At 42.8% G+C, this 26,725-nt stretch overlaps 1 protein-coding gene across 3 annotated transcripts; it reads right to left on the reverse strand.

Annotated features, from left to right (window-relative positions):
* CSGALNACT1 (chondroitin sulfate N-acetylgalactosaminyltransferase 1) lies at window positions 1-26,405 on the reverse strand. 3 transcript variants are annotated; one of them, XM_035538192.2, is made up of 10 exons: window positions 26,321-26,405; window positions 18,088-18,344; window positions 15,402-16,323; window positions 7,277-7,493; window positions 5,945-6,046; window positions 4,976-5,154; window positions 4,481-4,575; window positions 1,783-1,864; window positions 1,130-1,423; window positions 138-963 (listed from the first exon to the last, which is right to left on the reverse strand). In XM_035538192.2, the coding sequence occupies exons 3-9, from the start codon at window positions 16,033-16,035 to the stop codon at window positions 1,140-1,142; spliced, it is 1,593 nt and encodes a 530-aa protein (XP_035394085.1). In that variant the 5' UTR covers window positions 16,036-16,323; window positions 18,088-18,344; window positions 26,321-26,405; the 3' UTR covers window positions 138-963; window positions 1,130-1,139. The 3 variants fall into 3 exon arrangements, with proteins under 3 accessions (XP_035394075.1, XP_035394085.1, XP_050566340.1); XM_035538182.2 differs by having other exon boundaries at window positions 1-1,423; XM_050710383.1 differs by lacking the exon at window positions 26,321-26,405 and adding an exon at window positions 22,107-22,180 and having other exon boundaries at window positions 138-1,423.
* Window positions 26,406-26,725: the final 320 nt, after the last annotated feature.

Consider the following 26,725-nt stretch of genomic DNA (forward strand, 5'->3'; position numbering starts at 1 on the left):
CCACCATAAAAATTTATTTTCTTAATTACAAAAAACTTTGCTATGCCCTGGGCAAGATTCTAGATTTGGTTTAGAAGGAAAACTTTGGTATAAAGGCAGAAAATGTTCATTAATTTTGGTATCTGGCATTCAGAGTTTAAAGTCTCCCGTTAAATCAGTACTGCAAGTTGAAATGCGTTTCCTTTTCTCCAGCATAAAGCTTCGTCCAGCACACAGGTTCTGTAGTAACATCACTTCACTTATCTGAACCCAGCTCCCATTCACAGGAAAAACAGATCTGCAGAGCATTTTCCCAGCATTGGAAGGCTGTACTATTTCCCAGTAAGGTTAGAATTAGAAAACCGCAAGTATAACAACATAATTCTCAAGCAAAACCAACTCCATTTAAAAATGAATCTTGAGATACTTATAGCACTGTAACGCAGGAATACACCATCTGATTCACGTGGTACAGACATGGCTCGTTGCTTTTCGTTCCCTGTCCACAAAATAGAATCAATGCTAACCTGCAGCATTTTTGAAACATCACACTTGACTGGCAAGGCTTTGTCTTTCTGAATTTTAGAAAGCACTGAGATTTCTTGTCTCTGAATCAACTGTAAGTGAACTGCTGCTGTTCCCCCATCCCAGCCCCGTAAGGGTAAAAGATTTTTGGTCACTCCAGCTTAACCATCGTTAACAATCAGGTTTTCTTTTCAGAAAGAAAACCATACTTTTTGACAGCAGCCCTTTTTAGACATGTAGAAAATGACTCGTTATTATCGGTTCACCAAAGGGTCAATCCTTTAAACAACCGCACACATCTTACAAACACTTCCACAGAGAAGCACATCCATTTGTTATTGTAGCACACTGGCATTCACGTAATGTTCATTGTCTCCATGACCTCGAATCTCATCAAGCGTTCAAGTCTCCCCCAGGAGCAAGCACTGGACAGTCAGGCTAATGGAGAACTTAAAAGCCCTATTAAGAAAAGCCAGAATTAGTGAGGACAAGAACTTCCCTCATCTGCTTTGCTGCCAGGCTGCTAGAATCCCCATTGGCTTTCAGTCTCATCCCATCTTTTCTAGTTAGCAACTCCTTTCACAAAAAATAATAAAAAAAATCCATTCAGAGGCTTTTTGCCCACCTTTCTGGCTTCATGTCTTCTTACTGCTCAGTTTCTGTCTGTGCAGGTGAGTTTCAATCTCTTGCCTGAATACAAGCATCCCCAGCTGGCCGTGAGAAGCCTCGTTCATGGCCTTGGACTGCATGCACATTTTGTACTGCTCTGGGGTCAGCTCGTCCACACATCGCTTTTCGTGCCAGAGATGGAAGAGCCCCCTGACGGGCGTTCTGATCACAATGAGGTTGCTGTGAAGGTATTTGCGGTACAGGTGCACATCTTCACCACCCCAGCCTTTAATATCCAGGTCAAAGCCACCTGACACAAAGAAAACCCAGAATAACAACTACAAATGCATACCTTCCACTACTCAACGTGATGCTATTCGTTGCACTACAGCTGTTCTCTAGTTCCAGTCAGCCCTTTAAAACAGCCAACAACAAAGCGTTCAAATTCCTCAACCTCAAATCTTTAGCACCAGCCAAAACGGATTTATTTGTACTAAAAAAGTGCTTAGATTTTGGTAATCTCTATGGCACCTGGGAGCAGTCTGAGCATCTAGCCAGATCACTGCTGCAAAATAGAGACTCAGCCACACTGGCCTGGGAAAGGGAAGCTGATCACAATCTTCTAAGCTTCAGTAAAACAGCAGATGTATTTGAGTATATTTTTCTTACCTATGTTGATAAAATCAGATCGGTACTGGCAAGTCATCCCAAAACCGAAGTCTCTCCAAAATCCTGTTTCTTTTTTAATAATCTGCATGGGAGAAAAGGAATGTTTATATGGGAGCGGAAATGCTTTCAGCATGAACAGCAGAGAAACAAGTCGCTGAACATGGTCAGAAATAGGAGCAACTGCCCATTTATTATACATCATGTAATGTTTTTGTTGATCCTAAAGCACCTACCAGCTTTTGTAGATATTTCATAGCATGTTTTTGCCAGGAAAAGCAGCCATGTCATTAGCTGTCATGGATAAACCCCCCTGATTAAGAATGATCAGGTTTCACTCCACTGCTGCTGCTGTAGCCCAAGTGGAGAAATATCCCACCGCTCTCTGGAGTTTGCTTCTTTGGAGGTAAATCATCCTCCAAAATCATTAAGTTTTTGCACGATTCAAATCAGGTATAAGAAACATATTGGTAAATCAGGAAGCCAGACTCTGCAGTACAGCAGATGGTGACATCTGGATTGCGGACTGCAAGAGCTCTGGAAGAAAACAGATGTTCTAATCTGACTGCACAAATGACAAGTTTTTGATTACCTTAACTTTGACAAAAATTTGGAAAGTGGTAAGAATATTTTTCATTACAGAACTGTTGTAATCCAGCTAAAACTGGAGTCCAAAAACATTAGGTGGTGAATATATAAGCTATAAAAGCCTTTGTCAGAATGAAGGCGTGGTCTACACTGTTGAGGTGCACTGTGAAAATATAGTGTATTATAGAAAGAAAATCAGAGCCATGAGAGGCCACGCATATCATTTTCAAAAGCAAATATAAACATATACATCACCACGGCCATAGTTCATGTGTGTGAGTGACCTAATCCCATATGGTGAGACATCCAAGAGTTTCAAGAGACTGGACAGCTATTTAAATCCCTTTAAGGATGTCAGCTATACTTCATGCTCTTGAAGGGGTGGTTACAAACCTACCCTTAAGCAGCTATTTTTGAAAATTTTGGCTTCACTTGCAATAATGTTAGAGGAGATGATGAGGCAGGATTTCCATTTCTGGATTTACAAATCCAAGCATTTCCTTTACCAAAAAATCCTCTTCCAAAACAGTCTCTCCTGGTTTCTCATTCATGCCTCTCTCTTTTTGTTCCTTGTCATTTTAGCAATCATTTTTTTTATTATTATTATTTTTATTTTACTGCTCCTGTCGCTCTCTTTCTTTTCTCATTTCTTCTCTCCTTGAAAAATCCAAGCCACTGCAGAAGCCAATTAGAAGGAAACAAGATTGTATCTGTCAGGTCTGCACCATGACAAGGAATCTCCGTAACGATGCCCTTACAGCAAGCTACTCTTTTGCATTAGCATTATTATTTCCCATTAGTGCAAGTGGCTGCTTCACAAATCAATTTCTTTCAAACATTTCTGAAGGATTTTTTTTTTCTCGGCAGCCCAAATACTGGGATAGAGATCTAACTGTCTTGTTTCAATGGCAGGGACCTGACCTCATGCCCAGCAACTAATATGGGCTGAAAATATAAAAATCTACATAAAAATGCGATTGGCAGTACTTCCTGAAATCAAGAAGCCTTTCTGAAATAAGCATCACATTGTAAGATTCAAGTATTAGCTATAAATATTTACACAGCCCTGACTATGCAGTTTGTGGAATGTATGCTAGTTTGTGAGCCGAGCAGTATTTCCTTTCTGAGCACAGTGCTTGCAAGCCTGAGGACCTCTGATGGGACCTCATCAGACAGAAGAGCTAATGCGAATTCTATGGTATTGCCAGAACAGGTTTCCCTCTGAGACAAAACCAATGAGAAGAATTTTCCAGACACTGCAGTAACACAAAAAAATAAATTTTAAGTGTGATGGCTTAAAAAATACTTTCTCATTCATGCAATTGTTTTTAATCCCTGGGTGCTACGCAGTCTTGATCTTTAACAACTTTTTCCCTACATCAGTAGTCTAGAGCATGCTATATTTTAGAAGAAAGAAAAGATTGTTTGGCTACCTGTTGTATAACACAGGGAGCAGTAGCCCCCCCCCAAAAAAAACTTTAAAAATATTTGGGGTGTAGTTTTCAAACTCATACTTCATTTTTCTAGATGGATTGCATGAGGTGGCTGTAGCAATGCCAGAAGATTGGACTCGGCCCCCTAGTGACTTTTTTTTTTCAGTTGTGACTGTTGCTGGGCTCTCAACAGCCCCAAACTCTTGACTCTCAAACAGTGACAGTGTCCAGTCTGGGACATGACGAGCCCTGACAGATGCAGTGCCTGGCAAGCACCAGCTTTTGATCATGCAAGGAAAGGAAATATTCAGTGCAAAGAGGAAATGAAAGCAACATCAGGGACTTTCATCCTAAAAAAAAAAAAAAAGCATGCCATGGAGGAGTTGTTTATTAATTAGAAAATCCCTTCTGACAGAGAAGCAGAGTTTAAATTCTCAGGTTCTATGTATAAAATCTCAAACAAGGGTTAAAATAATTGGTACCGATATATTTCCCTGGGAAACAACTGCAGAACTCACAGTGAGATGACCGCTGCAGTTAATTTCGTCTACATAGTACATGTCTTGTGCACCTCACTGTGCAGAAAGAACAGGGAAATGCTACCCAATAGCACATGCACTTTTTAAAAAATGAAAGCTTTGTCCAAATAAAAACAGGCATTCAGAAGAACATATACTTACTAGCTGCTGTTCTAAAGATGGGATGGAATCCTGGTGGCCATATATTATACTGGGGTTATACTGGCTGAAGAGAACAGGATAAAACACTTTCTTTCCTGGAAACGACAGCAAGTTATTTTTTTAAAAAGCTGCATAAAACACATTTCATGCTCCTCCAAGATGCTTTCCAAAAACCAGACCAAGTGATACAAGTTTTCAACTGAGCCTATGTTCTTTGCATGAGAATGAGAGGATAAAACCAACACAAAGATCCGGTTCCAGAAAGCAGAGATACTGAAGGGAAGGAATTCACTCACAGTGGGTGCAGGGGTGTTGTAACCTTTTGAAAGCCAAGAAGCAATGGAATTTTTATACATGTCTTAATTAGTTCTCTAAGTTTCAAGAATGATTTACAGCAGCTTCATTACCAATTCAAATGTTAGAATACTCTGGTGAGGCTGTTATGCAATATCTAAAAACCTGCTGAAAGGCTCTGTACTTAATGAGCAGCGGTACCTGGCTGTGTGTTCAATCTACAAGAGTTCAGGAATTCAGCTGTGAAATATATGTCCACGTCGCAAAAAAAAAGAACAACGTTACTTCCTTTCCAGACTCGAGCTCCAATGTCTAATCCTTTGCCCCTGGAAAATTCTTCATTCAGCTGGATAAAGGTGAAGTTCTTGAAGTTGGCTGATCTAGGAAAAAGAAAACAGTCAGCAACTTACATTCTCCTTTCAGCTTCTAATACAAGTTGGGGGTGGGAACCCAATATGAAAAAACTTACCTAGAAATCTACAGCATTGGGGTTTTCAGAGCGGTTTAGGGGAAGAGATGACCTCTTAAAGTCCTGAGGAGATTTCCACTATGTCTACATCCAGAGTTTGACTCCCTTACTACTACGCTAGTATTCCTGTCAGAGACTTTCCTTGGGCAGACCTCACAAAAATCCCAACAAGGCTTAGATAGACAAAAAATATTGCCAGCAGGCAGATATAAAATACCTGTGGTCATATTACTGTGTCTATATAAGGATCTTCTTCCAGCGTGGAGATTATAACTAAGGGCTACAAAAGATCTAGCCAAGATCTTCTGGTTAGATGGCCAAAACCATCTAGGTCCTGTGTGCTCTGCTGAAATTGTCTGCACCTGACTCTGGGAGTCAGACTTCAGTCCTAACAGTTAAAGAGACACCTTCAAAAGCAGTAAGAAAGTTTGGGCCTGAGCACTGTTACCAGTTTGAAAGAAAAGCTGCACTGAGGTAAACTCAGTAAAATCTGCTTTGTGGCCCTAGAGACCAGTACCATGAAACTGCAAATCTGGGACTGTCAGGATAATGCTGCTTTTATCTGATAGAAGCAAAAGAATGTTTTCTCCAATGCAGTCAAGGACATTTTGGCGCAGCTACAAATTTGGGCAGCTAATTAGCCTCCAATTCACGGTACGAACGCTGTGTTTGAACAGTACATCAGCCATTCAGATACTTACTTAGAGGTATTTTCAAGTATAGATTTGACTTCATTCATTTGTTCTTTTCCGAAGTAAACTACAGTGAGGTGAATTCTCCCATCCTGCTGAATGCCCATTTCCCTAGAAAACAGAGACAGATTTACGACTTGTTCTGCAAGTTAGCTTTCTTCAGCAACCAGCACCAGCTGAAGGCAGAGTAGGGTGGATCTTGGAAGGCGTTCCTGAGGGCATGACTCACTGACGAGGGTCTCTGTCCTGACAAAAGGGCTCACTGCCTGTCAGAAGGGACCCCGGACTATATTTGAGGCACATTTATCATCCACTCTCTCAGCGGCGTTTGCTATAATAATAGGACACTGCTCAAACAGCCCATTCAGCCACAAGAACGATCAGGCAGGCATTGAATGTATCACTTCAGAGAATATGAAAAGAACGAGAAGAGGGTTTTTAACAAGCTATATGACCTCTACCTCTTAACCTTGTTTTTATAACAGATATTTCCAAGTTCAGAGCTTTGGCATTTTATTAAGGAACATTTCCTAAAATCTCATATCAACTGGAGATCAAACCAACAGCCTAAGGGTACAACCAATCTGACCTAGCAATAGACATCATGCCTCACTTGCACAATGTTTAGTCAGCAAGATTTCTCCTATCATCAGCAGAGAGATCAGCATGACCAGAGGGTGATTTTTCCCATCCCAAAAAAGCATTTATCAGATGGCTAATTTAGACAAGGAGCCTATTTATAGATGGCTGTAATTAGCAAAACAAATCCCATTGCAAGAGTCAGTATCTGTTGCTAAGACAGTCTTTTCTGGGCAGCTATGTAAAACTATATCTCAATTAAGTTTTCCCTCCAAACAGCACCTCTATGCTGAAAAAGAAAAGGAGTTTAAAACTAGCTATCCTGAATTTCAAATACATTTCCTTTCTGCCTCTTATTGCCTTAATCTCTTTCTCAAACAGGGCCTGGCAAAGTGTCTGGGAGCACTAAATTCCTTTTTTTTCCACTTGCAGTGTTCCTCTGCTACTAACGGCACGATATCCTCACAAGTGCCACATAATAGCGTGTGCCCCAACAAACCAGATTTAGACACATAAGCCAGGTACATGCAAATCAGAAACCCTGATGACTGAAATACAATTGCTTTTACTGCTAAACAGTGCATTAAGATGCCTTTCAGTCTCTGTAATCTCAAAAATGATTTCTTAATGGCACAGTGAGATGTTATGTAAAAGTAGCATAACTTTTACCGAGGGAGGCCTTGATAATTCCTGAAATTGCATCTTACTTTGCAAGTAAGATAAGCAAGATAAAGCAGAGGCAGCGCTGGAACGGAGACCCACCTGAAATTCTGCATGAATTGCCGAAATTTGCTAGCTCTCTTGGCCAAGGGCACGATGACATTAATAAGTGTGTCAGCCATATTGAGATTTTCGTTTTTGACTTTCATTACAGGACCAAATGGCCGAAATAGAACAATCTTCTTGAACTGATGTTTCGTGTCTCCTTTGAAAGTCAGCTCATACAACGTGCCTTTGTCTTTTTCTGTGCGGTAGATCCCTGCGTGAAGACAAAAGAGAAGTTTTTGAATTAAAGACAGGCTCTGGGGTAGGGGGAGAAAGGATGCAGTCTTAATGTGCTACACCTCACCTGAAAAAGCAGCAGAGGCACGAGACATTTACTATTAAATCAGTGTGCAATTTGCTGTCGTTTGGAGGAGGCGGTCACTCTGGCAGCAACACAGCCTGGGCTGCAGGACTCATTTGGTATTCTGATGAGCACGCTCCTAGCCTTGGCTGAGTTACAAACCCCTGAAGGTTACCATTTGCTCACACACAGTATAACCCAGCAGACATACTGTCCTTAGCTTTCAGACTGATCCAACGGCACGCTGCAGGCATGTAGCCTCCACCCCAGCACACGGCACGCATGGTAATGGCGATGCAGATATTGCGAAAGGCAACCTGCCTCTCTGCAGCGTGAGCAACTAAGCCATCTCTCAGAAAAACAATTTCCTGATCAACACATTAATTTCCTCATTTCTGGGAGGTGCTCTGCACCTTCTGCTCAAAGAAACTCCAGATGTGGCTAAGCTGCTTCATCAGAGCTGGTGCTAAGGTAAGGGAAGTCCACAGACACGTTTCTGGACAGGATTTCCTATACTAGGTGGTCAGTACTTTTGGATGTATTTATTTCCTAGACAGAATGAGCTTTTAACACATTCCATGGCTGAAATTAGCCCCACGCTGACAGCTGGCATGAACTGTAAAAGTAATGGTCACGTCCTACTGAAATACTATTCTGATGCTGACTTGCGGAAAATGGACTCCATAGTCAGTAAGATTGTAAAGTAGGTATGTTTCTTCAGCGCTGGGCAGCACGGGGGGTAGTCCCACCAAAATCGTGCGCACCTGACGTGGCAATTTGCCTTGGTTATGTGCAGCAAAGACTTACATATGCATGAAGTTTCACAATGTGCCTATACATATTCATGACCTGTCCCCGCTTCATATTAAAAATAGTTCCAAAAAGTCATTTCCATAAGCTCCTCCCATCTGCGCTTGCGCAGTGTCTCCTGGTGGTGGTCGTCGGGGGTCGTGGGGATGAAGGTTGATGACTCTTCCTCGTCACCGCTAGTTGACCTCTTGTCTTTGCGCAGACTCAGTTGCTCCTTGGCTCTTGCCCATCCGCAGGACCAGTTTCTGCCAGTTTCTGAAGATAGGCTCACACTCCTATTAAGAGACTGACCTTGGTAAGGGGCCCAAGGCTTCTTGCTTTAGTTAACTTGCACAATGCACAACAGTTAGCAAAGACACTAAGTAGCATCCTAGTTTAATGCTGTCAGCGCTCTATCTCTACTTGATAAGATTCTCCTAACTCCCTCTCTCAATACTTTAAACACAATGTAGTTGGCAAAAAGGCTAGAGATTTTATCTGATCAACATGACGTTTCAGGGCCTGCAGTGCATACAGCTTTTTCTGAGATCCACTAGGTTTAAGAAGGAAAAATGAAATGCTAGCTCTAAGTAGTTACACCTGCTGTAAAAATACTCACAGCTTCATCAGCGGAATAGTGTAATAGCATTGCTTTCCATCTCTTCAGAAATTCAAGAGTCAAGGAAAACATACCTGGAAGAAAATGCCTCAGCTTGATTTTTTTTTCCCTCTCACCTGGTTATGAAGAACAGCTTAACCAAAACAACAGCTTTTTTTTTTTCTTTCATCTTAGTTATTCCTTGATGTATAACATTCCTGTGCATCTGACCTGTAGATCATTGGCTCTGCAAAAATTTCTTGTGGCAGTCAAGGTCAAAGTCTCCTCTGAATGGCCAAGTGATACAAGCTCTTCATCTTGCATTGTAGGTCTTACATTGGTGTCCCCAGACCATCCAACAGATTCATGAGGTGTGGTTTTATCTAGCACGAGTTCTGTGGACTGCCTCATCTTCACTACCATTGTCTAAGTGTTTATTCTTAAGTGAGGACTTCAGCTGGTTAGTATTATATGCAGAAAAATTATGTTATTCCCCGTGTTTTACTTTTAAAAGAAGCTTATCCAAGAAATGCTCCATTCCTCAAGCATAGCAGACGAATGCAATGAGAAAGCAGATCCATCATTATTTTGCTGCCAATCTTGTAAAACTGTGCCCTTGATTCCCCCTAGCTTTTTCTATACAGTCTGCCCAAGGTACAGACCATAAACTACATCTGTTACTGAACTTGAACCTGCACTAGAGATCATCTGAATGGTGACCAAACAGTCTGTGCACTTCCTCCTCCTGGTGGTCAGAGAATGGAAACTGGGGCTTTCAATTCAGCTCTCTCGCTTATTCTGACAGAAAGCTTGCTGCCAATCTGAGTGTATGGCTGGGTGCACTCATTTACAGTTTTTGAACATAGGTCTTGCCAAAGAAGTTTGTGTTGTGGCAGGGTAACATAGCCTTTTGACTAAAAGCTATTAAGCTAAACAAACAAAAAAATAAATTAAATTTGCATTTTCTCCAGAGAGAAATGGATAGGAATGTTTTACGTTTGACATAGTGAATTAATATTCGTCATAACAGCAAAGATCCAAATTAAGTTATCCAACTTAATATCTACCAGGCAACATCTAAAACTCTTTTCTACATCCTCTCCTATTCCAGCCAAGAAACAATAACCCCATAAGCACCTCTTCCCCAGAGATATATACTGTATTAGAGGAACGAGGTGAGCTTTGCCAAATAAACAAGAGGCAGCTTAAAGCAGACTGCATGTGGCGACCCAAGGGTCCCCTCCTAGTACTATACAAACATCAGCAGGGGCTTCTTCCAACACCTCAGTTCTGTTCTGGTTGAAGATTTCTAGTACTGCTGAAGAGAAGCAACCTAGGTGAAGGCAAGGCTTCTTTGTGCAAGGTGGTAATCCAGGAATTTATAATCCTAACATTTTATCTTAAAGAGAACCGTATGCGAGTTTAATGCACGTAATTAAACACAGCTATTCTCAGTTCACATTTACACCACTTGTTTTCCTTTCTTACAGGATAAGCACCTAAACTGACAGAAAGTTATGCATCTTTTTTAGAAACAGGGAACAAAATGCTTTGCCCAAGGTCAGACAGCAAGCCCTGGAAATGAGCCTGAATGTCTTGAGTCACTGTGGAGACTCACCCAGCAGAACATCCTGCTTTTCACAAGATTTTTTTCCATTTCCGAAGGCACGGCTTCACTTATGCCATTGGGAATTTTTACATCACTCAAAGATGCAAACAGTTTCAAGTTTAAGAAACAAACTATAAGGAGGGGAAGAAAAAGGCTCCGAAAACAAAACAAAAAAAAAAACCTTTCCTGAAAAGGTTGTTCCTGAAAATAGAGTACTTTGGAAAGGCTAGATGTTCACTATGGGCAAAAGAAGGTTAATCAATCAATCACCTCTTGCTTCCATTGCAGCAGCTGTGTTTCAGGATTTGCACTGCTCCTTTCAGAGGCAAGAAAAAAACCCTGTGGAAACCCAATATAAAAAGGTAAGTGACCAGAAGCCCTGGGTCAGCAGAGACTAGCCCTAACATGAAGCAAAAGGACAAGTGAGAGCAAAAAAAGAGACTTGGGCTGAAGGACTGACTAAAGAGCAGTAAATGTAAAGTCTTTGGAACAGCAATTCCTAGGGCACTCTGAAGAAATGGAAATACCCAATCTCTACTCATCATGGCAGGCAAACAAGCTTCAGAGACCTATATGGAAGTGAGAGCTAGCACACAGTCATGCAATCTTATCAAAATGCTGTTCAGTGAATGCCAATTTCAGCCTCAGTTCCACAGACCATAGGTTTCATGGTCTTCCACTGCCAATAGAAACAGTCCCTGGAACGGTGCTCACTGCTGATATTCTGCTGGATGCCGTAGGAACCACTTTTAGGATTTATCAGTATTCATTGTTGCTTTTATAATTCAATACTACAGTGGTCTTCCCTCTCCAGAGAGAGAAATACAGCATCATATCCTTCAGGGAAGAGCATCTTCCTTTCTCCCTGTCTTCTTCCTGGGAGAAACTACCTCAGGTAGCCCATCCCCAGTACCTGACAATTTGAGAAGGTGAAGCCACTCCTCTTCATTTGTCTCAGACCTCATTTAGCATTCCAATCGCTAGCCTGCCACACACTTCAGGTAGAAAACTTATGATGCAGCATATTTGACAGTGCTGTGACAGGGCACTTCTGAAGCAACGCACAGATTTTTTTTTTTTATTGGAACGGTTCCTATTGTGAAAGAGTATCCTCCGACAGTGATTACATTCACTTTTGTAACACTGCTCAGGCTTTTCAGAGTCTTCAAATTATTACCTTCGTCTCTGAGAAAATGAATGACTTCCAAATCTATAACAGCTCTGCTGCAATTATATAAATTAATGATCAGACCTGCTATTCTGCCCACTGAGCAATTGGCTTTCTACTGGAAACAGAACAATCCTTTGCCTGTTTAGGATCTTTTCCACGTTGTTTCTTAGTAACTCCTTGTGGCAGAAAACCTGTGAACGTGGTGTAGAAGTGGGAGGAACGGGGTGGCTGAAGGGAGACTCAGAGCAGCTGAACAGCCCAAGTGCCTCTGTGAACAGCAAAGTGGAGCAGAGCAGCAGCCAGATGGATGTGGTTCAGGCTCCAGGGAGAAGGTGTGGTTCTCCTGGTTTTAAGTGAGAAAAAATGGAAAATTCCACCACGTGTCAGCTATTACTCCTGGAAGGAGAACTGTCTGAGAAGCCTAGCCAAATTCCACGTAACTGCAGATCTGCTGAGAAGGAGTTTAGCTCTGATGTAAGGTAGTAAGGTCACAGTCTAATTCCCACACACAAGTAGTTTTATCTATAAACTGCAGAGGATACGCTTATTTTTAGGGATCACAGCCACAGAGACAAAATATTTCTCCTTAAATGTAAGAATTTGAAGAATACTGAAGTACTCTGCAAAGAGTAAAGGTACAACATGGAGAAAATAAAAAGAGCTACAGACCCTAATGAAGTTTATTGCAGCACACCATCACTCTGCCTATTGGTACATGTTAGCAATGAACTAGCACTGAAAAAGTGATGGCAGGCACCAGGTGCCAGCCACAAGAATAAAGAAATCCACACAAGAGCCTCAAGCAAACACGGTTTACTTGCATCATTTGATATGCCAGTAATAGTCAGGATCAGCAGCACACTTGAGCAAAAAGGACTAAAGCAGGTGTCAAAGGCTTTGCTGAACTGGGTAGAAACAAAGAAGTCTCACATCAACAGCAGCAGTTCAGGTTTTGAATCCATCCCTGACCACGATTACCTGATTTTTGTATCATCCCTCCACCTGCCCAACCTGAAGACAAAAGCAGGAACCCCACCTTTAACATAAGGGACGCATGCAGCTCATGTGTGCTGTTGTTTCTAAAGCATCTGGATGATAAAAAGAGGGTTAAGTGTTATTACTTCCAATGCAGAACTGGGTCACGTCTCCCAGAAAGCTCCAGCTATGCGGGGCAGCTCTAGAAAATGGAAACAGCTGGCTCTGCTGGCTGGGTAACACCACTCATGGTTGCTGTGTTGCTCAACTGGTGCGAAGCAGCCAGAAGCTGCCACGAAATGCAGCCTGTTACTAACTTGTTACACAGGGGTTGTCTCCAAAGCAAGTTTTGAGTCCAACTGATACGTGAAATGCAGAATTGGAACCCCTCTCTCTTCTCCTCATGATACACAGCTTGTTTTGTGCTTTGATCTGCAGTTTTTGCTGTTCTTGGAGAATGGAGGATGTGGGAAAGACTGCCAAGAGGTGACAAACTTCCAAAGCAACTCTGCAGGGAGATCTTCTGCCAAATCAGCTCTTTGTGTCCAGATTGAATGCGTGGATCCCTACATTTGCAAACAAATCAGTCTGCACAGCTGAGTAAGAATGAGGATTTGTTACCTTTCATTTACAGAGGCACCCGCCTTGCAGGGAAGGACACAAGGAAGGTTTCTTGAGCTCACACCGAGTTGCAGGCGAGGCTCCCTCCTTCTGAATTCGCTCATTACTGAATGTGAAAGTCAACGAGGCAATTAGTGCATGAAAACAAACCACAGAGCCAGCACTGCAGAGCTGCAGCATGCATCCCTTCCAAACGCCTGCCTGCACACCAGTTTCTGCCTTGTTCCTCAAGGACAGCACTGGTAAGCAGGCAAAGCCCCTGGGTTGTGTGTGCATAAAGGCAGGCTCTAAGAGAAAGGTAACTTCAGTGGAATATTGAGCAATGTACAGCAAGAAATGTCTCCTCCTTTCTCCTCAGCCTCTCCCTGTGAAGCAACTGGTGCCAAACACTCATACGTGCTTGTTCAGATCCTCAGAGTATGACGACAGCTCCCATAATAAACAGTGGCAACATTTTGAAATGATAAACTGAGCAAGCAGCAGGAAGCAGACTAGAAGCAAGTAGCCCCGTGCTGCACTCAACTGCTGACAGACAGGAGAACTTGCCAGTTCTCCGCCCATGCCCTTGTCCCATCTCTGAGCAAGAAGAATTTGGCTGGCATGGAAGAAATGCTGAGACCAGGACCTGCCTCAGCAGGGCCTCCAGTCGTGCAGCTCGTGCCCAGGCTGTGGGAGGCACCTGCCCACCTGCAGGTGTGACCTGGCACGGCCTCAGGAATCTGCTCCTCTGCACACTACGGTCACCAGAGAAACATGCAGAGCAGCTGGGAACAACTGGCCACTGCACAACAGCAAGAGTTCGGTCATCACATGGAGGATGCATCTTGCTCTGTTCATTAAAGCTAGGTGAAGAGAACAATTAACAGCAAAATCGGTAGTCATTTGGGACAAGCATAGGGGCTTGTGTTCAGCACAAAGCAGCCATTCCATAAAAGGTGGGCGTCTTACCTACAAGCCCTCCGAGTCTGCAGCAAGATCATCTCAGGATCAGGAAGGCAAGTTTCTCCTCCTCTGTCAAACTCAGCTAGCTCAGCTGTGGATTAAATCTCTCTCACAGACAACATTACTGAACAAACAGGGAACGTAACAGTTCCCATGAAGTGAAACTAGGACGGCCATATTACAAGACAAGATGTAAGCTTCCTTAGTCGCTAAGAAACAGTCGTGAGCCCTTGGAAACAAGATCTGTGAAATCTTGTCCTATGTGTTTCTGCTGCACACATCCCTGTCCTTTTAACTCAGAGCTCAGACTTCACAGCTGCCGGAATACATCTGGTGCCTCTGGCTAGGAAAAAGCACCTGGCTGGAAACAAGTAGGCATTTCAGACAGAGGGACAGAAGGCAGGATGTAAAAACTGGTTGTTGTTAGAAGTGACACTTTAAAAATCCACGCTGACTGCCTCAGTATCATATGTATGAGTGAAGACAAGTGTCTGTTTAACTCCTTGCAGAACTCAAAGGCTTCTGAGCCACGTGCAGGACTCCCCCCCTCTCAATTACTTCACTGCTGAATGGGTAAGCCACGTGTCACCTCATGTAAGAATCCAAGGGCTCAGTTTAGAACCCACCCCCAGTATGGGAGATCCCTTTTAAAGGTTAAGGTTTCCATACCCTTTTGAGGCTACAGGTAGTATCAGCTGAGTTCCTGAGCTCCTCAGCTGCCGCCCTCAGAACCTGTCTCACCACGGCCCCGTTGCCTCAGGTGGAACTGTGCAGGTGGAGTGAGGGCAACACCGGAGTTTGGGTTTGAACTGGAAGTGCCAACTTTAACACTGGTGACAGAGGTGGGATTACAGCCCATGATTTATTCCTTGCTTTGTCAGCTCTGAAGTGACCATGACTAGAGAACCCAAAGCACGCGTTGGTGGTCACTACGAGAAACTGACAGGCTCTGTTGTCCCCAAGTCCAGCTCCCCAGAAAAGCTGGCACTCTGCAGCTGTGCCCAAGGCAGCCTCGCTGGCTCACAGCACTAACGCCGTCTCAGACGTGTGCTGCCACACCGCACCCCCTCAGCAGCACCACGCACGCGGACTCCAACCCGCTGCCTGCACACAAACCTTCGATGAAGTCCGAGGCTGTGTACACGCGGCGCTTTGCGTTGCTGTCTCCCTCTGGATTGTTCAGATTCCCAACAGCTAACTCGATCACCTCCACCAGCTCATCTCGCTTATCCTTCCTCACGGGCTTCTCTTCTGGGTGGCGCGTCAGCCCCGTCTCCAGCTGGTACACCTTCTGCAGGGTAAAGCTCTCAAAGGGCACGGCCGCGTACTCCGTGGACAGCTTAACGCCGCTGTGCACCTCTGCTCTGTCTATTTGGGAACGGAGGAAAGCCAGCAGGTTAGCCTGGGCCTTCTCTGGGTTACCAGGATCAAGCCGAACATCCAAGGGGTCTGGGAACTGGTCCTGCACGTTCTTAAGCTGTTCGCTCCTGCCCTGGAGCTCAGCCTTCAGCTGGGCAATTTGTTTCTTCAAGCTGACGATGTAATTGCGGTGCTGCTCTTCTCGCTCCTGGAGAATAGCTTCGTACCCCTCCTTCGCAGTCGGACCGTGCACCCTGGGCAAGGCAAGCTGCTCGTTGTCACCCCTGGGTGTGCAAGCCAACATGTAAACGATAGACACGGAGCAACAGGCCACCACCAGCAGGCCTACGAGTCGGGGCAGAAATATAATAAACCCTCGTCGGAGCATCATTTCTCAAAAAGCAGAGTCTAAGCCGAGAGGTGCAACAGTTCTTACATCCATGCAGCGCCACAGAGGCCCCTGGATTTGGAGTACTCTTCCACAGATGCATGTATGGACAGGAACTGGCTTGTCAGCTCTCTTAAAATGGATGCTCTGCCCGCATTTTGGGCTCTCTCTGGTGTTTACCTAGCAGGACCAGAAGACAAGCTGCAGAGCAGGCAGGACACCTCCTGATCCTCATGGTAACACCTGCACTGCTGCAACGTGCTCAGCTGGTGTCTGATGGAGCCTGCGGACCTGAAAGACAAATGACAAGGACAGTTGTTCAGGCACATTAGAATTTGGTCAGTCAGTCTGCACTGTCAAGAGCATCCTACGAATTTACTGTCATTTCTCAACTGCTCTGGTGGATCTCAGAGCTGTGAGATGCTCGTGCTGACATCCAGGAGGTGCTAAGACCCTTATGCAGACAATCCTGCACGCACATGCTTCATTTTGACACCATGACCAGGCCCATTGCCGATGAAAAACCTAATCCAGGCCTCAGAGTCTGTCATGCTTTAGGACTACCAGGAAGTCATCATCTGTTACTTCCCAGTCAGGTGCTAAGGGCTCAGCTCATCCAAGCAATGCTGAGCCCTCCAAGTTCTCAGCTCCTGGAGCGCACACATTTTGAAGGCAGGCAGTCCCACGGATATACAACACGCTTCAGCTTCCAGGCATGTTCTTCCAAAACACCAGGTGGCAAACATGGTCCTGTTCAAATACATGAAGCTCGATCTGGAGCAGCAATTCTAGTTTCTAGAACTAGCTCCTACTAGAGTCTACGAATCGCAAACCAGGTATTTTGTTTGGGGTGTGTGTGTGTCAACCCAAGAGGGAACAGTGACAAGGTTTTTAACAGGTGACAATACAGAAAGAAACTAGAATCCTATCAAGGCCAATTGCTGAAACTCTGCTTCAGTGTGACATATCCTCCCAGGTGCTCCCATAAACACAAAGAACTAGAGACAGGGTTTTTCAGAAGCATTCAGATCAAGTCTTACTCAAAATGAGGGGAAGCTTTGTTTCCATCCAGCAGGCTGTATCATCATTTTAAAGCCCTCTTTGGTTTCTCATAACATTAAAAAAAGGTCTTGCAACAACGCCTCATACTACTCTGTTTTCCACATATGCTCTCTGCCCAGGAGTAAAAACCAAAGAGGAGGTTTAGGGAAAATCAACCTAGGCATTTTTAAAAATAAGGGAAGCTAAAACTCTGAGCATAATCTTTTTTTTTTTAATTTTCTTTTTTAATAAGACTTCCTTGAGTGGTTAAAAACAGGAAAGAAAAATTAGATGACTTAACATCAATATTGATCTAGACGTAAGCTACATTAAAAACAATTATGCTGACAACACTACCAGTGGGATTTTCAAAATCCCTCAGTTTTGGCACAAGTCCGGACCTATGAAAGGAACTTCTTCATTTATTAGTCTGACAGTAGACTTAGAGCAAAGCTGAGTAACATCCTAGATTACACTGTGAGACTGCATAGTTAAACTCGAACACAATCAAATTAAGCCCATCCCAGTCTCCTCTTGGATGCTTGCATTCCATTATGACAGGTTTTTGCAACAGAGATTTGTAGCCTCATTAGTCAGACATCCTTTCTGGCAGACCCCTAGGTAAAAACAGTTTATCTAAGAAAGCACATACTTTTCAGAGTTATTTCTAGTGTCAAGTCAAAGACTTCTGTAGGACTTTTTATCAACTTCAGTGTCTTGCTGGCCTATTACTCTGTATGCAGCAATTATCCAGTGATATTCCTGATATTTTAGCTATTATCAATATTTTAGCAGTCTGAAGATTTACTTAAAAAAAAAATAGAGGAGGAATTGAGGGGACTAGAGCAAGCTATAAAAATACTACCATTATTTTTCTCAAAGTAATGCTGGATGGCTATTTAGTATTTAGAGGATTCTCCAGAAAACATCAGTGTTTTCAAAGGAAGAATTGCTGATGTTGAAGAAAATATTCAAGCAGCCGGAAAAAGGACAGGACGAAGTTGGCATCCTTACCTTTCTGCAGTGATCTTCTCTTCGGAACATCTTGGTCTGCTACAGCTGCTTCTCAGCTTGCCACAATCATCTCTTGTTTATCTCCCTTCTTATGTCCTTCCCAGAAAACTCACGTACTATAAAAAGCACTGTCAACCTCACAACACCTCTTCATTGCTTTCACATTTGCCAGCTGCCTACATCTTCAGTCTGCCTCCTGCGCAGTGAAAGGCTGTAGTGGAGACGCTTCCTATGGATGCACTATAAAAGTTGGCCTCCTGCAATGTAAAGGAGCTTGTCAGAGCACGGAAATTAAGCTGGGCAGTTCTAACTCTACAACAGATCTGGCTAGAGGACTGCAAGAAGGTAGTGTGCAGTGAGACAGGGTCAGGAAGTGGTGAGATGCAGTACATAAAGCCCTGCTGTGCTTGTATGCTTCGGTTCACACAATTAGTCCATTGACTGAATTGGCAGAAGCTGAACATCACTGAAAGGATTAGTTGTGCTAACATGGCCTAAACTGAAATTACATCCCAATGGCTTAGATAAACACACAATTTCATTTCTATAAGCAGCATCGGATTCAGGTTTTGGGTGAAGAGCTCTTCAAACATTGACCTTAAAATATATGTGCATATATAGCTGTATTTGCTCAAACATACTGGGTCTCTCTTTAGGGGACTCTTTTTCCTGACTAGTTTTCTGGTTTGTAATCTTACCTGTCAGTGAAGCATCTTAAACACATTTTGGGACAATAAATTAATTGAGCTACTCTGTCCTTTGAACCAGCATTGTCATAACAAGAAATTCACGCCATGGGTATTTCTACCTCCTTCAGGGAGATTTTACCATCACAGCTGGAGGCATCCTAACAACAAGCACTCATTTCTTGCCCTCTGTTGCGAGAGCTGTCTTATTAAGTTGGACTGGTGGCTTTGGAGACACTGCTTTACAGACTGCAATTGATACTTAAATATAGAGATGCTACTGTACTGTGCTATCTGATAGACGTGCTTGTGAAAGCAGTCCCCATCCGTGCCAGTGCCAAAAAAAGCAGCCGAAGTCAACACTGAAGGTGGTCACGGCTGCAGCATCTCAGCTGCGCAGACAGTACCAGCAAGCCAGGGATGGGAAAACTCCTCCTAACAACCATCCTGTTGATTTCGCCAGACCTACAGTCTCACACCAACTGAGTGAGCCTGAGGTGAAGTGGAGACAAAATGAAATGCCAGTTTTTTCCAGGAACTGACAAAAACACCTCTGTGTTTGACAGCAGTCAGCTGCATCGAGTAGTATTAGTCTGTTTGCAAAGAGGAGCTTTAACAAACACACAGGAGTTAGTCTGATCGCCAAGGAAAAGAACATTAATTCTAAAAAAGGCTCTGTTTGCCAAAACATCTTCAACCTCAGCTCAACCTGCTAGCCCAGCCAGAGGTCAGCCTGGCTCACAGAGGTGCTTTTCATGTGTGTCAGGGAGCCTGGCCCTGAAAACGACCTGAACGAAGCAGCAGGTTCTGTCCCCACTGCAAGCACCGCGAAAGCTGCTCCGTACAGTGGAGGGTGCTGCGCCCAGCCACTGGGAGTGGCAAAAATTAGGAAAATTGGTTTGAAATTTTGGATGGCATGTACCCCCTACTGTTACTCACCAGCATCTGGATTTTTAACGGACTATGGAAGTACAGGAAATTTATCTCTGCTCATAAAAAAACAGCGTGTTTCAAGCCTGAATTTTCGGCACTCAAAAGACCAAAGCGTGAATTCATGCAGAAGAGAGACTCAAAATAATATAAACATTATATCTTTATATAGGCTTCTCCCCTCTGAGCTCTGCACTCTCTTTACCCTTCATGTTGAGGACAGAAACAGATGGCAGAAGAACAGTCATATCTGCAGACAACAGTCTCTCAGCATGTATGGCATGGACAATGCCAAATAATCCCATGTTTTTATGTACTTTCTGCCACAGCTTCTCATCACAGGTTTAACTGAGACTAGCAATTGCCATTTTAGAAAACAAAACTTTTGGATTTTTTTTTTTAAATGGTGAATGACAGAAGCTGCAATTAGTTTTCACGTAGGTGTTTGAAAGGTCCTCACTGAACAGCAGCACACGTCACGGTGAGATTTCACTAGAATCATATTAACCACCAAAATGAGCCGCAGGGAGAAGGAAACAGATGTTTCACCCAGACTAAGTGCCTTACAAAAAAATACTGCAGCCACTTGGCATTTGCCTTGAGCTTTCTAATTACAAGGACTGCACATAGCACTGCAGACAAATTAATCTGCTTTAAATGTTAGAAACAAGATTGCCCCAATGCCACCATCCCAAGCAGACAGAAACTCAAGCCACTCATCACCAGGGAACATGTCACGGGGTTTAAAATCTAGTCTCACCAGTGTCTAAGATGCACGTGGAGGGAATGCAAGAAGAAATGATTTCTCCTTAATGACAAATCATGATTTCTCACTACTGCTCAGTCCGTGGCATCCGATATTTGTCATCTGCTGAGGGATGACTTATACAAAATGCTGCATAAAGGCAAGAGCCCGTCTGTTAAACTGACTGGATGCACCTTCACGGTCTTTCTTTATTGTCACCTGTTAAAAACTGTATCACTGCCCACCCCCCCCATGAGCTGACACTCACACATACCAAACAAACCACTTAAAATCCTAATATCTGGTTTGCAATTCACACAACACTTGAAAGAGGAATAAAGGATTGCTAAGAAATTGCATCCAGAATCAAAATGCTGACTAGAATTGTTAAAAGCTAAATGCTACCTGAAGACAGTAGCAAACTTAAAGGTAAAAACCTTTATTTCTTAATCTGGTTCCAGAGCTATTTTATAGAAAATCTTGCATGCATTGCCACCTGTAATCTCCAAGAGAAAAGTGTCTAACTCCACCCACAGGAAGACAATTACACTGTTTCCCTCTATAATTAACAATTACAATCCGATCATCTTGCAAATCAGGTGCCACAACTCTTAGAAGCAGTCTTAAACAAACCAAGAAAGCCTCAAAACGATGACTGGCAATGGAAACACTATGCTCTGCTCTTGTGAAGGAAACGAGTAGTAGCTGGGTTTACCTTCAAGATACACCTATATGCTCCTCACTCTAAAAGTTAAAAAAAAACAATACAGGAATTATCACTTCTACATTCATTAGTACTCCAGCCCCTCAGGCTGCTATTTTGATCGTTTCCCTCTTATCAAGGTAAATCAGTAACTTTACCTAACCACACTGACTGCCAAGCCTCTCCAGTGGAGTTCGGAGGTCCATGTGTACTTGGTGCATTAGATCATCCACCTGGATGCAGTCTCCGTGTTTGTGCAGGTGATTCTTTCCCAAAGACAGTCCAGGACAGAAATCCAGAGGCACTCTGAAAGTCTTCTGCTCTTATAAGCAGTAAGTATGGTATAGTTTCAATATGAAATATAGTTTTTACAGTAATCATTAGTTCTAATGCAAAATCTCAGGAGTATTGGGGCCCGCCTGTCCTGCCTGTTTATTTCTGTGGATGTATCGACATGGATACAAACACAGGAGTGAAAGTACCCTTGCTTTCCACTCTTCCTTGTAAAGAAATTAATTTTAAAGCAAAAACAAAAAATAAAACAAACAACAAAAAAAAACACAACGTAAGTGTTAAACCTCAATTTCTAACTACATTCCAAAAGAACCAACGTCTAAAATTATCTCCACAAACCAACACCATTTACTACAGAAGAGAACAGTTTTCCTTTAAGTAACTGCATCAACACTCCTCCAGAAGCATTACCTGTTGAAGACCCAGCTGTTTTCCACAGAAGCAATTGCATGAGTCTGCATTAGGGAAGTTATTTTTGCGTGAGACACTCAGATTTTTACCACACCACACCACACCACACACCCTTCCACAATACACCACCTCCCTCTGCTAAACGCAGTAGCTTGTAGTTACAGAAGCCCGCACGTTCTCAGTACCACTGTTAGTTGGCTGTGCTACGGGACACCTCCAGAAGAACTGTGAGAATGAGTCAGAAACCCACCTTTTCCTCAGAAATCCCCAAATTTTGCCCAGTTTGTATCACAAGGCTCTCCAGGCATGCATAACATTTCATTCGTGTTTATTTGCAACAGAGCAAGACAGACAGAATGCTCTGCTCAGTGCTAGAAAACACGGCAGTCTGCTTCCTCTTACAAAGTAACCACAAATGCCAAAAATCCTTTGGAACCCAATGTGTTTGCAAAACTTCTCTGGAAGTTTCCACCACTCTGTTTAAACCCCAGCACGCAATGTGACAGAAGCATCATCCCCTGTCAAGCTCCAAAGAGAAACTGCGGAGAACAGATGACAAGCATGCATTGCTGCTTCAGAGATGCTGTGACTCATGCAGACACCGATTCCATGCTGCACAGAAAAGAAAAAGGCTTTTCCCTAAGTAACCATTTCTCCCTAGCGTGCTCTGACCTGCAGAGGTTTAGGAAGTCAGATGCTCCAAAAGTGTTTTCAATTTTCTTAAAATGGAGATGGCAAATCTGCTTTTGAGCTGGCCTGAAGATATGCTTGCTCTTTGGAGAGTAAATTAAACTCTTACAATTGCCAGTCCTAAAAATTAATTGCTGAGCTGGACAGCTGAGATGTGCAGCTTTGCTGGCAGACTGGCACCTGCTGACCATGACCTTCAATTTCATTTCATTTCAGTAAGTGCCATCTCAGTTTTGTAGATGTGAGAAAGAGCAGTTGACCCCAAAGACAGCATGCTGCAACAGCCCTGTACTACACTGCAGGTAGCTGCATGCTTCCCAAGAACAGAGCCTTTCTGCAGGAAACTAGCTCACAGAACAAGGACAACCTGCAGCCAGAGAACAGCTAAAGTTTACTGCGCTAAACTTACTTCATTTAAAGATCTAATTCAATAACTGCTTTGCATTTAGAGGGTTTCCAGAAAGACTAAACTCAGTTGAAGCATAACACTAAGATATAACAGCTTCTGAATTGGCTTAGAGTCAGCATAAGATGCACAGAAAAAAAAAAAACAACTTTTAATATGCTGTCATTAAAACAAGCAATAGACTAGATTCTGCTTATCCATTTAGGTCTGGACATGAAAAATGCTGTTCCTTCACATGTAATGTTTACACACATGCACTCAGTGATTGACACTGATGAAATCTGGAGCCCAGTGTATGTGCACAGACCTGCGATGTACATCACAAACCGGTGAAGGATTTAGCATGCTTCTAATTAAGCATGAGCTTTTTCTCCATTGATAAAATGCATGAACTTCTGTTACTCTCACGGTTTTGGCTGGGATGGGGTTTATTTTCTTCACAGAGGCTTGTGTGATGCTGTGTTTTAGATTTTTGACGAAAATAGTGGTGATAACACACCGATGTTTTTAACCGTTGCAGTTACCAAGGACTTTTCTACTACTCAGCCTGCCCTGCCAGCGAGGAGGCTGGGTACCTGAAGCTGGGAGGGGACACAGCCAGGACAGCTGGCCCAGGCTGGCCAAAGAGAGGTTCCACATCATACGGCTCATCAACAAAAGCTGGGGTAAAGGAGGAGGAAGGAGGGGACACTAGAAATGATGGCATTCATCCTGCTAAGAAACCGTTACACATGGAAATTGTTTTCATCTCAACTCATGAATTCTTGCACCTTTACCTTTCTGATTTCTCCCACCTGGGGAGAGCGAGCAAGAGGCTGCGTGGCACCAAGCTGCCTGCCAGGGTTAAGCCACACCAGTGAGTAAGCTGCGTTCACAAACAGGAGAGTTAGCTAGACCGAGGTGCAGAATGAGAAGCAGCGTGTGTGTTTTGCAATTTTATCTTTAGTCAGGGCTATATAAGCACGCCCACATTCATCTGCCACCAGACTAGCCGTTCAGCTGGAGCTGCCAAGCGCAATGGAAGTCCACCGCTCCGAGAGGAGCTGTTAAGTAATAAAGTACAGCAACAACAACTTAGATCCCTATCTTATAAAAACCCTTGAAAGATAGCAAGGCTATTTTATGGGGCCTGAACAATCCAGTCTGACCTGGAGATCCTCTCCTGCCCTCCCTGTCAGAAACCACCCATGCAGAAGATAGTTAGTACCACGCTAAATGGTGGACTTGAACTTCATTAGCTCCAGCAGAGATGGCAACGGAGAAGGTGTCCTCCCTTCTGAGTGTGGTACATGGGGGACAGAAGAGAGCCATCTGTGTCCCACAAGCCTACTGCTGTATTTTCATGGTCCTGCAGAGCCCTCTCCCTGTTCTTCAAATGAGGTTTCCTAGGTAGGTTGTATCAAGGCAGCACTTCAGATAAAATACTGAAAAGTAAAGGGTGCAAGAGAAAAAACGTCTCGGGATGTTACCTAGGCTGAACAAAACCCATCAAGACAAGAACTAACACTGCTCTGCAGGACTACTTTTCAGCTATGGTTTCCATTCCAAAGGAAGCCAGGAAATAACTGCAACCTGGTTTGGTATTGAGACTGATTAGCAAAGCTCTACACACACCTCTAAAACATGCAGCATTAACAGCTATCAAAATTCCTGTACCAGCCCCCAGGCTCTGCTTTTCTCTATCAGTCTGGTCAGCACTGACCTGCAGGAAGGGACCAGTCCCCTGAGTCAGCCCCCCGTTTCCTTCCTCCTCCAGGTTAGCACTGACTATAAAATCAACACACGCTACAGAGTCCCACTTAGCTCACCACTGCTGTTCTAATACGTGGTTTTGGTCAAACACCTAGCATTTCCTTGATTTATCAGAAAAGAGGCCTCTGCTAATTCTTTGAAAAGCCTGAGCTTTCTTAGTTACTTCAATTGAAAAAATCTCCTAGAGGAAGTTTCCAAATATCTTTTCAATTTTTTGAGACACACAATGTTTTAATCTCAGCCAATCCACCTTCACCATTAAGCTAGCCAATTCTTTATTAAAGGAATTTAAAAATATTAATTACAGCAAAGTTTCTGCAGAAGAAGTTGAGGCAGATGGAAAAAGGAAGGCTTTTTACATTTAATACTGTACTATCTACTTGGTCATGAAATTCTTCTTCCAAAAAAGAATTGAAAACAACTGAAGACAACCAAAAATAATAATAAAAAAAAAATCCTAGAAAACATAGCTAACTGCAAGTTTTTACTTAGATCAATTGATTTCATGAGAATAAGGACATGTATCCGTGTATGATACTCTATCACTTACGTGAATCTATTTTGAAATAAAATATTTCAATAGGTTTAAACGGCCTATTTTGTTTTAACTTAACAAATTGGTGCTTCACCTTTCCACTTCATGTCACGTTTTGTGGGTTTCTTTGGAAATGCCAGAACTCCAATACACCCACAAAACCAAAGTTTTGGTAAAATGGCTGTAAGAAGAAATATTTTTTAATTTTCTGGAAAAAAAAAATCACATTTCCATATCCTTCAGTTAAGCAATCCAAGCCACATTTTCAAGTGATAATGGACACCTGTTCACAGTTACTTCGGTTTCCAAGATTTCAGCTCTGATCCTCAAATCGTATGGAAAATGGGATCTAAGCTTTCAGGTTCTTTAACAACTACCCCAATTCAGAAAAGCAGTCTAATCTACTGATTTACAGCCACAAAGACAATGGAAGTTCTCATTAGTGATCAAGAAATTGTAGTTTCCTCACTGAATTCTTCTGGAATCTTGGATTGAAACTGTAGTTAATTAGGAATATTTATCTGCAATTATTCCATAGCTGTCAATAGCTCTTGAAAACCAGTCCTTCAGCTAGAAATGTGTTAAATTTTAAGAGTTCACCCAAGAGGCATCCTTTTTCTTTAACCCAGAGCTGATTGATGACAAAAGTAAAGCCAGTTTTCCTTGCCAGCAAAAGCCAGATTTTTTTCTTTTTCCTTTTGTTACACAGGAGAAGTACACCCTGCAGTCAGGTCAGCATTTCCTGAAAGGTTCCAAAGAGCATCTCTCTTAAAACAACAGCTTCAGGCTTCAATCAGAAGCAAAGCACATTTCATGCAAACTTATGGAATAATACCCACACTGTGAACTTACGGTATAACATTTTTTTCTCCTTTTACCACAGCGGTATCTGGCTTGGTTTGATTTAACAAGTCGTGTCTCAAAGTTGATGCAAACCCAACTTTTTCCCTTTTTTTTTTTTTTTTTAAAAAAAAAAAAAAGGGTTTCTCTTTTTAAAGTGAACGTTTTCCTAAAATAAAATGCATTTATAAAGGTTTTTTAGAAAACAGAATAGAAACAAAGCATAATTATCTTAACCTACCAGAATATTTGAAGAAAAGAGATTTCCTTATTTGATGAAGCTTCTTGCTATTGAGTCTTTGTTTCTTTTCATAAGGAAACCTGCCTGCAAACGATAGCATTATTTTTTATTTTAACAAAGATTGGCTAGAATATGTGCTGGCACAGCTACGCAAGCTAATGAAATAAGAAGGAAAAACACTGCTATGCCATTACAGATTTCTCCCTTCCCCTCCTTTTAGAAACACGTTTCTGTAGAATATAAAATCTTACCATTTTCAAAGAGGACCCACAGTTTAACTCAGAGAAAGATATTCCCGCCTCCAAGCCAGTGTCCTCTAGTCTGCCAGTTTTTTAACCCATGCAAAAGGAAATGCGTCTGTTTTCTGTAGTCTCTTGGAAGCGTACATTCTGTCCCGTTTGCTTC

Source organism: Cygnus atratus, chromosome 4 (genome assembly GCF_013377495.2).
Source record: "Cygnus atratus isolate AKBS03 ecotype Queensland, Australia chromosome 4, CAtr_DNAZoo_HiC_assembly, whole genome shotgun sequence".
In the NCBI taxonomy this organism is placed as follows: domain Eukaryota; kingdom Metazoa; phylum Chordata; class Aves; order Anseriformes; family Anatidae; genus Cygnus; species Cygnus atratus.

Coding starts and splice junctions, on each gene's coding strand:
- CSGALNACT1 (XM_035538182.2), bottom strand. CDS start 16,035: ATGATGCTCCGACGAGGGTTTATTATATTTCTGCCCCGACTCGTAGGC. Junction 7,494..15,401: donor AGCCTCGGACTTCATCGAAG/GTTTGTGTGCAG, acceptor GTCTTCACGCAG/GGATCTACCGCACAGAAAAA. Junction 1,865..4,480: donor CATCTTTAGAACAGCAGCTA/GTAAGTATATGT, acceptor TCTCCCATGCAG/ATTATTAAAAAAGAAACAGG.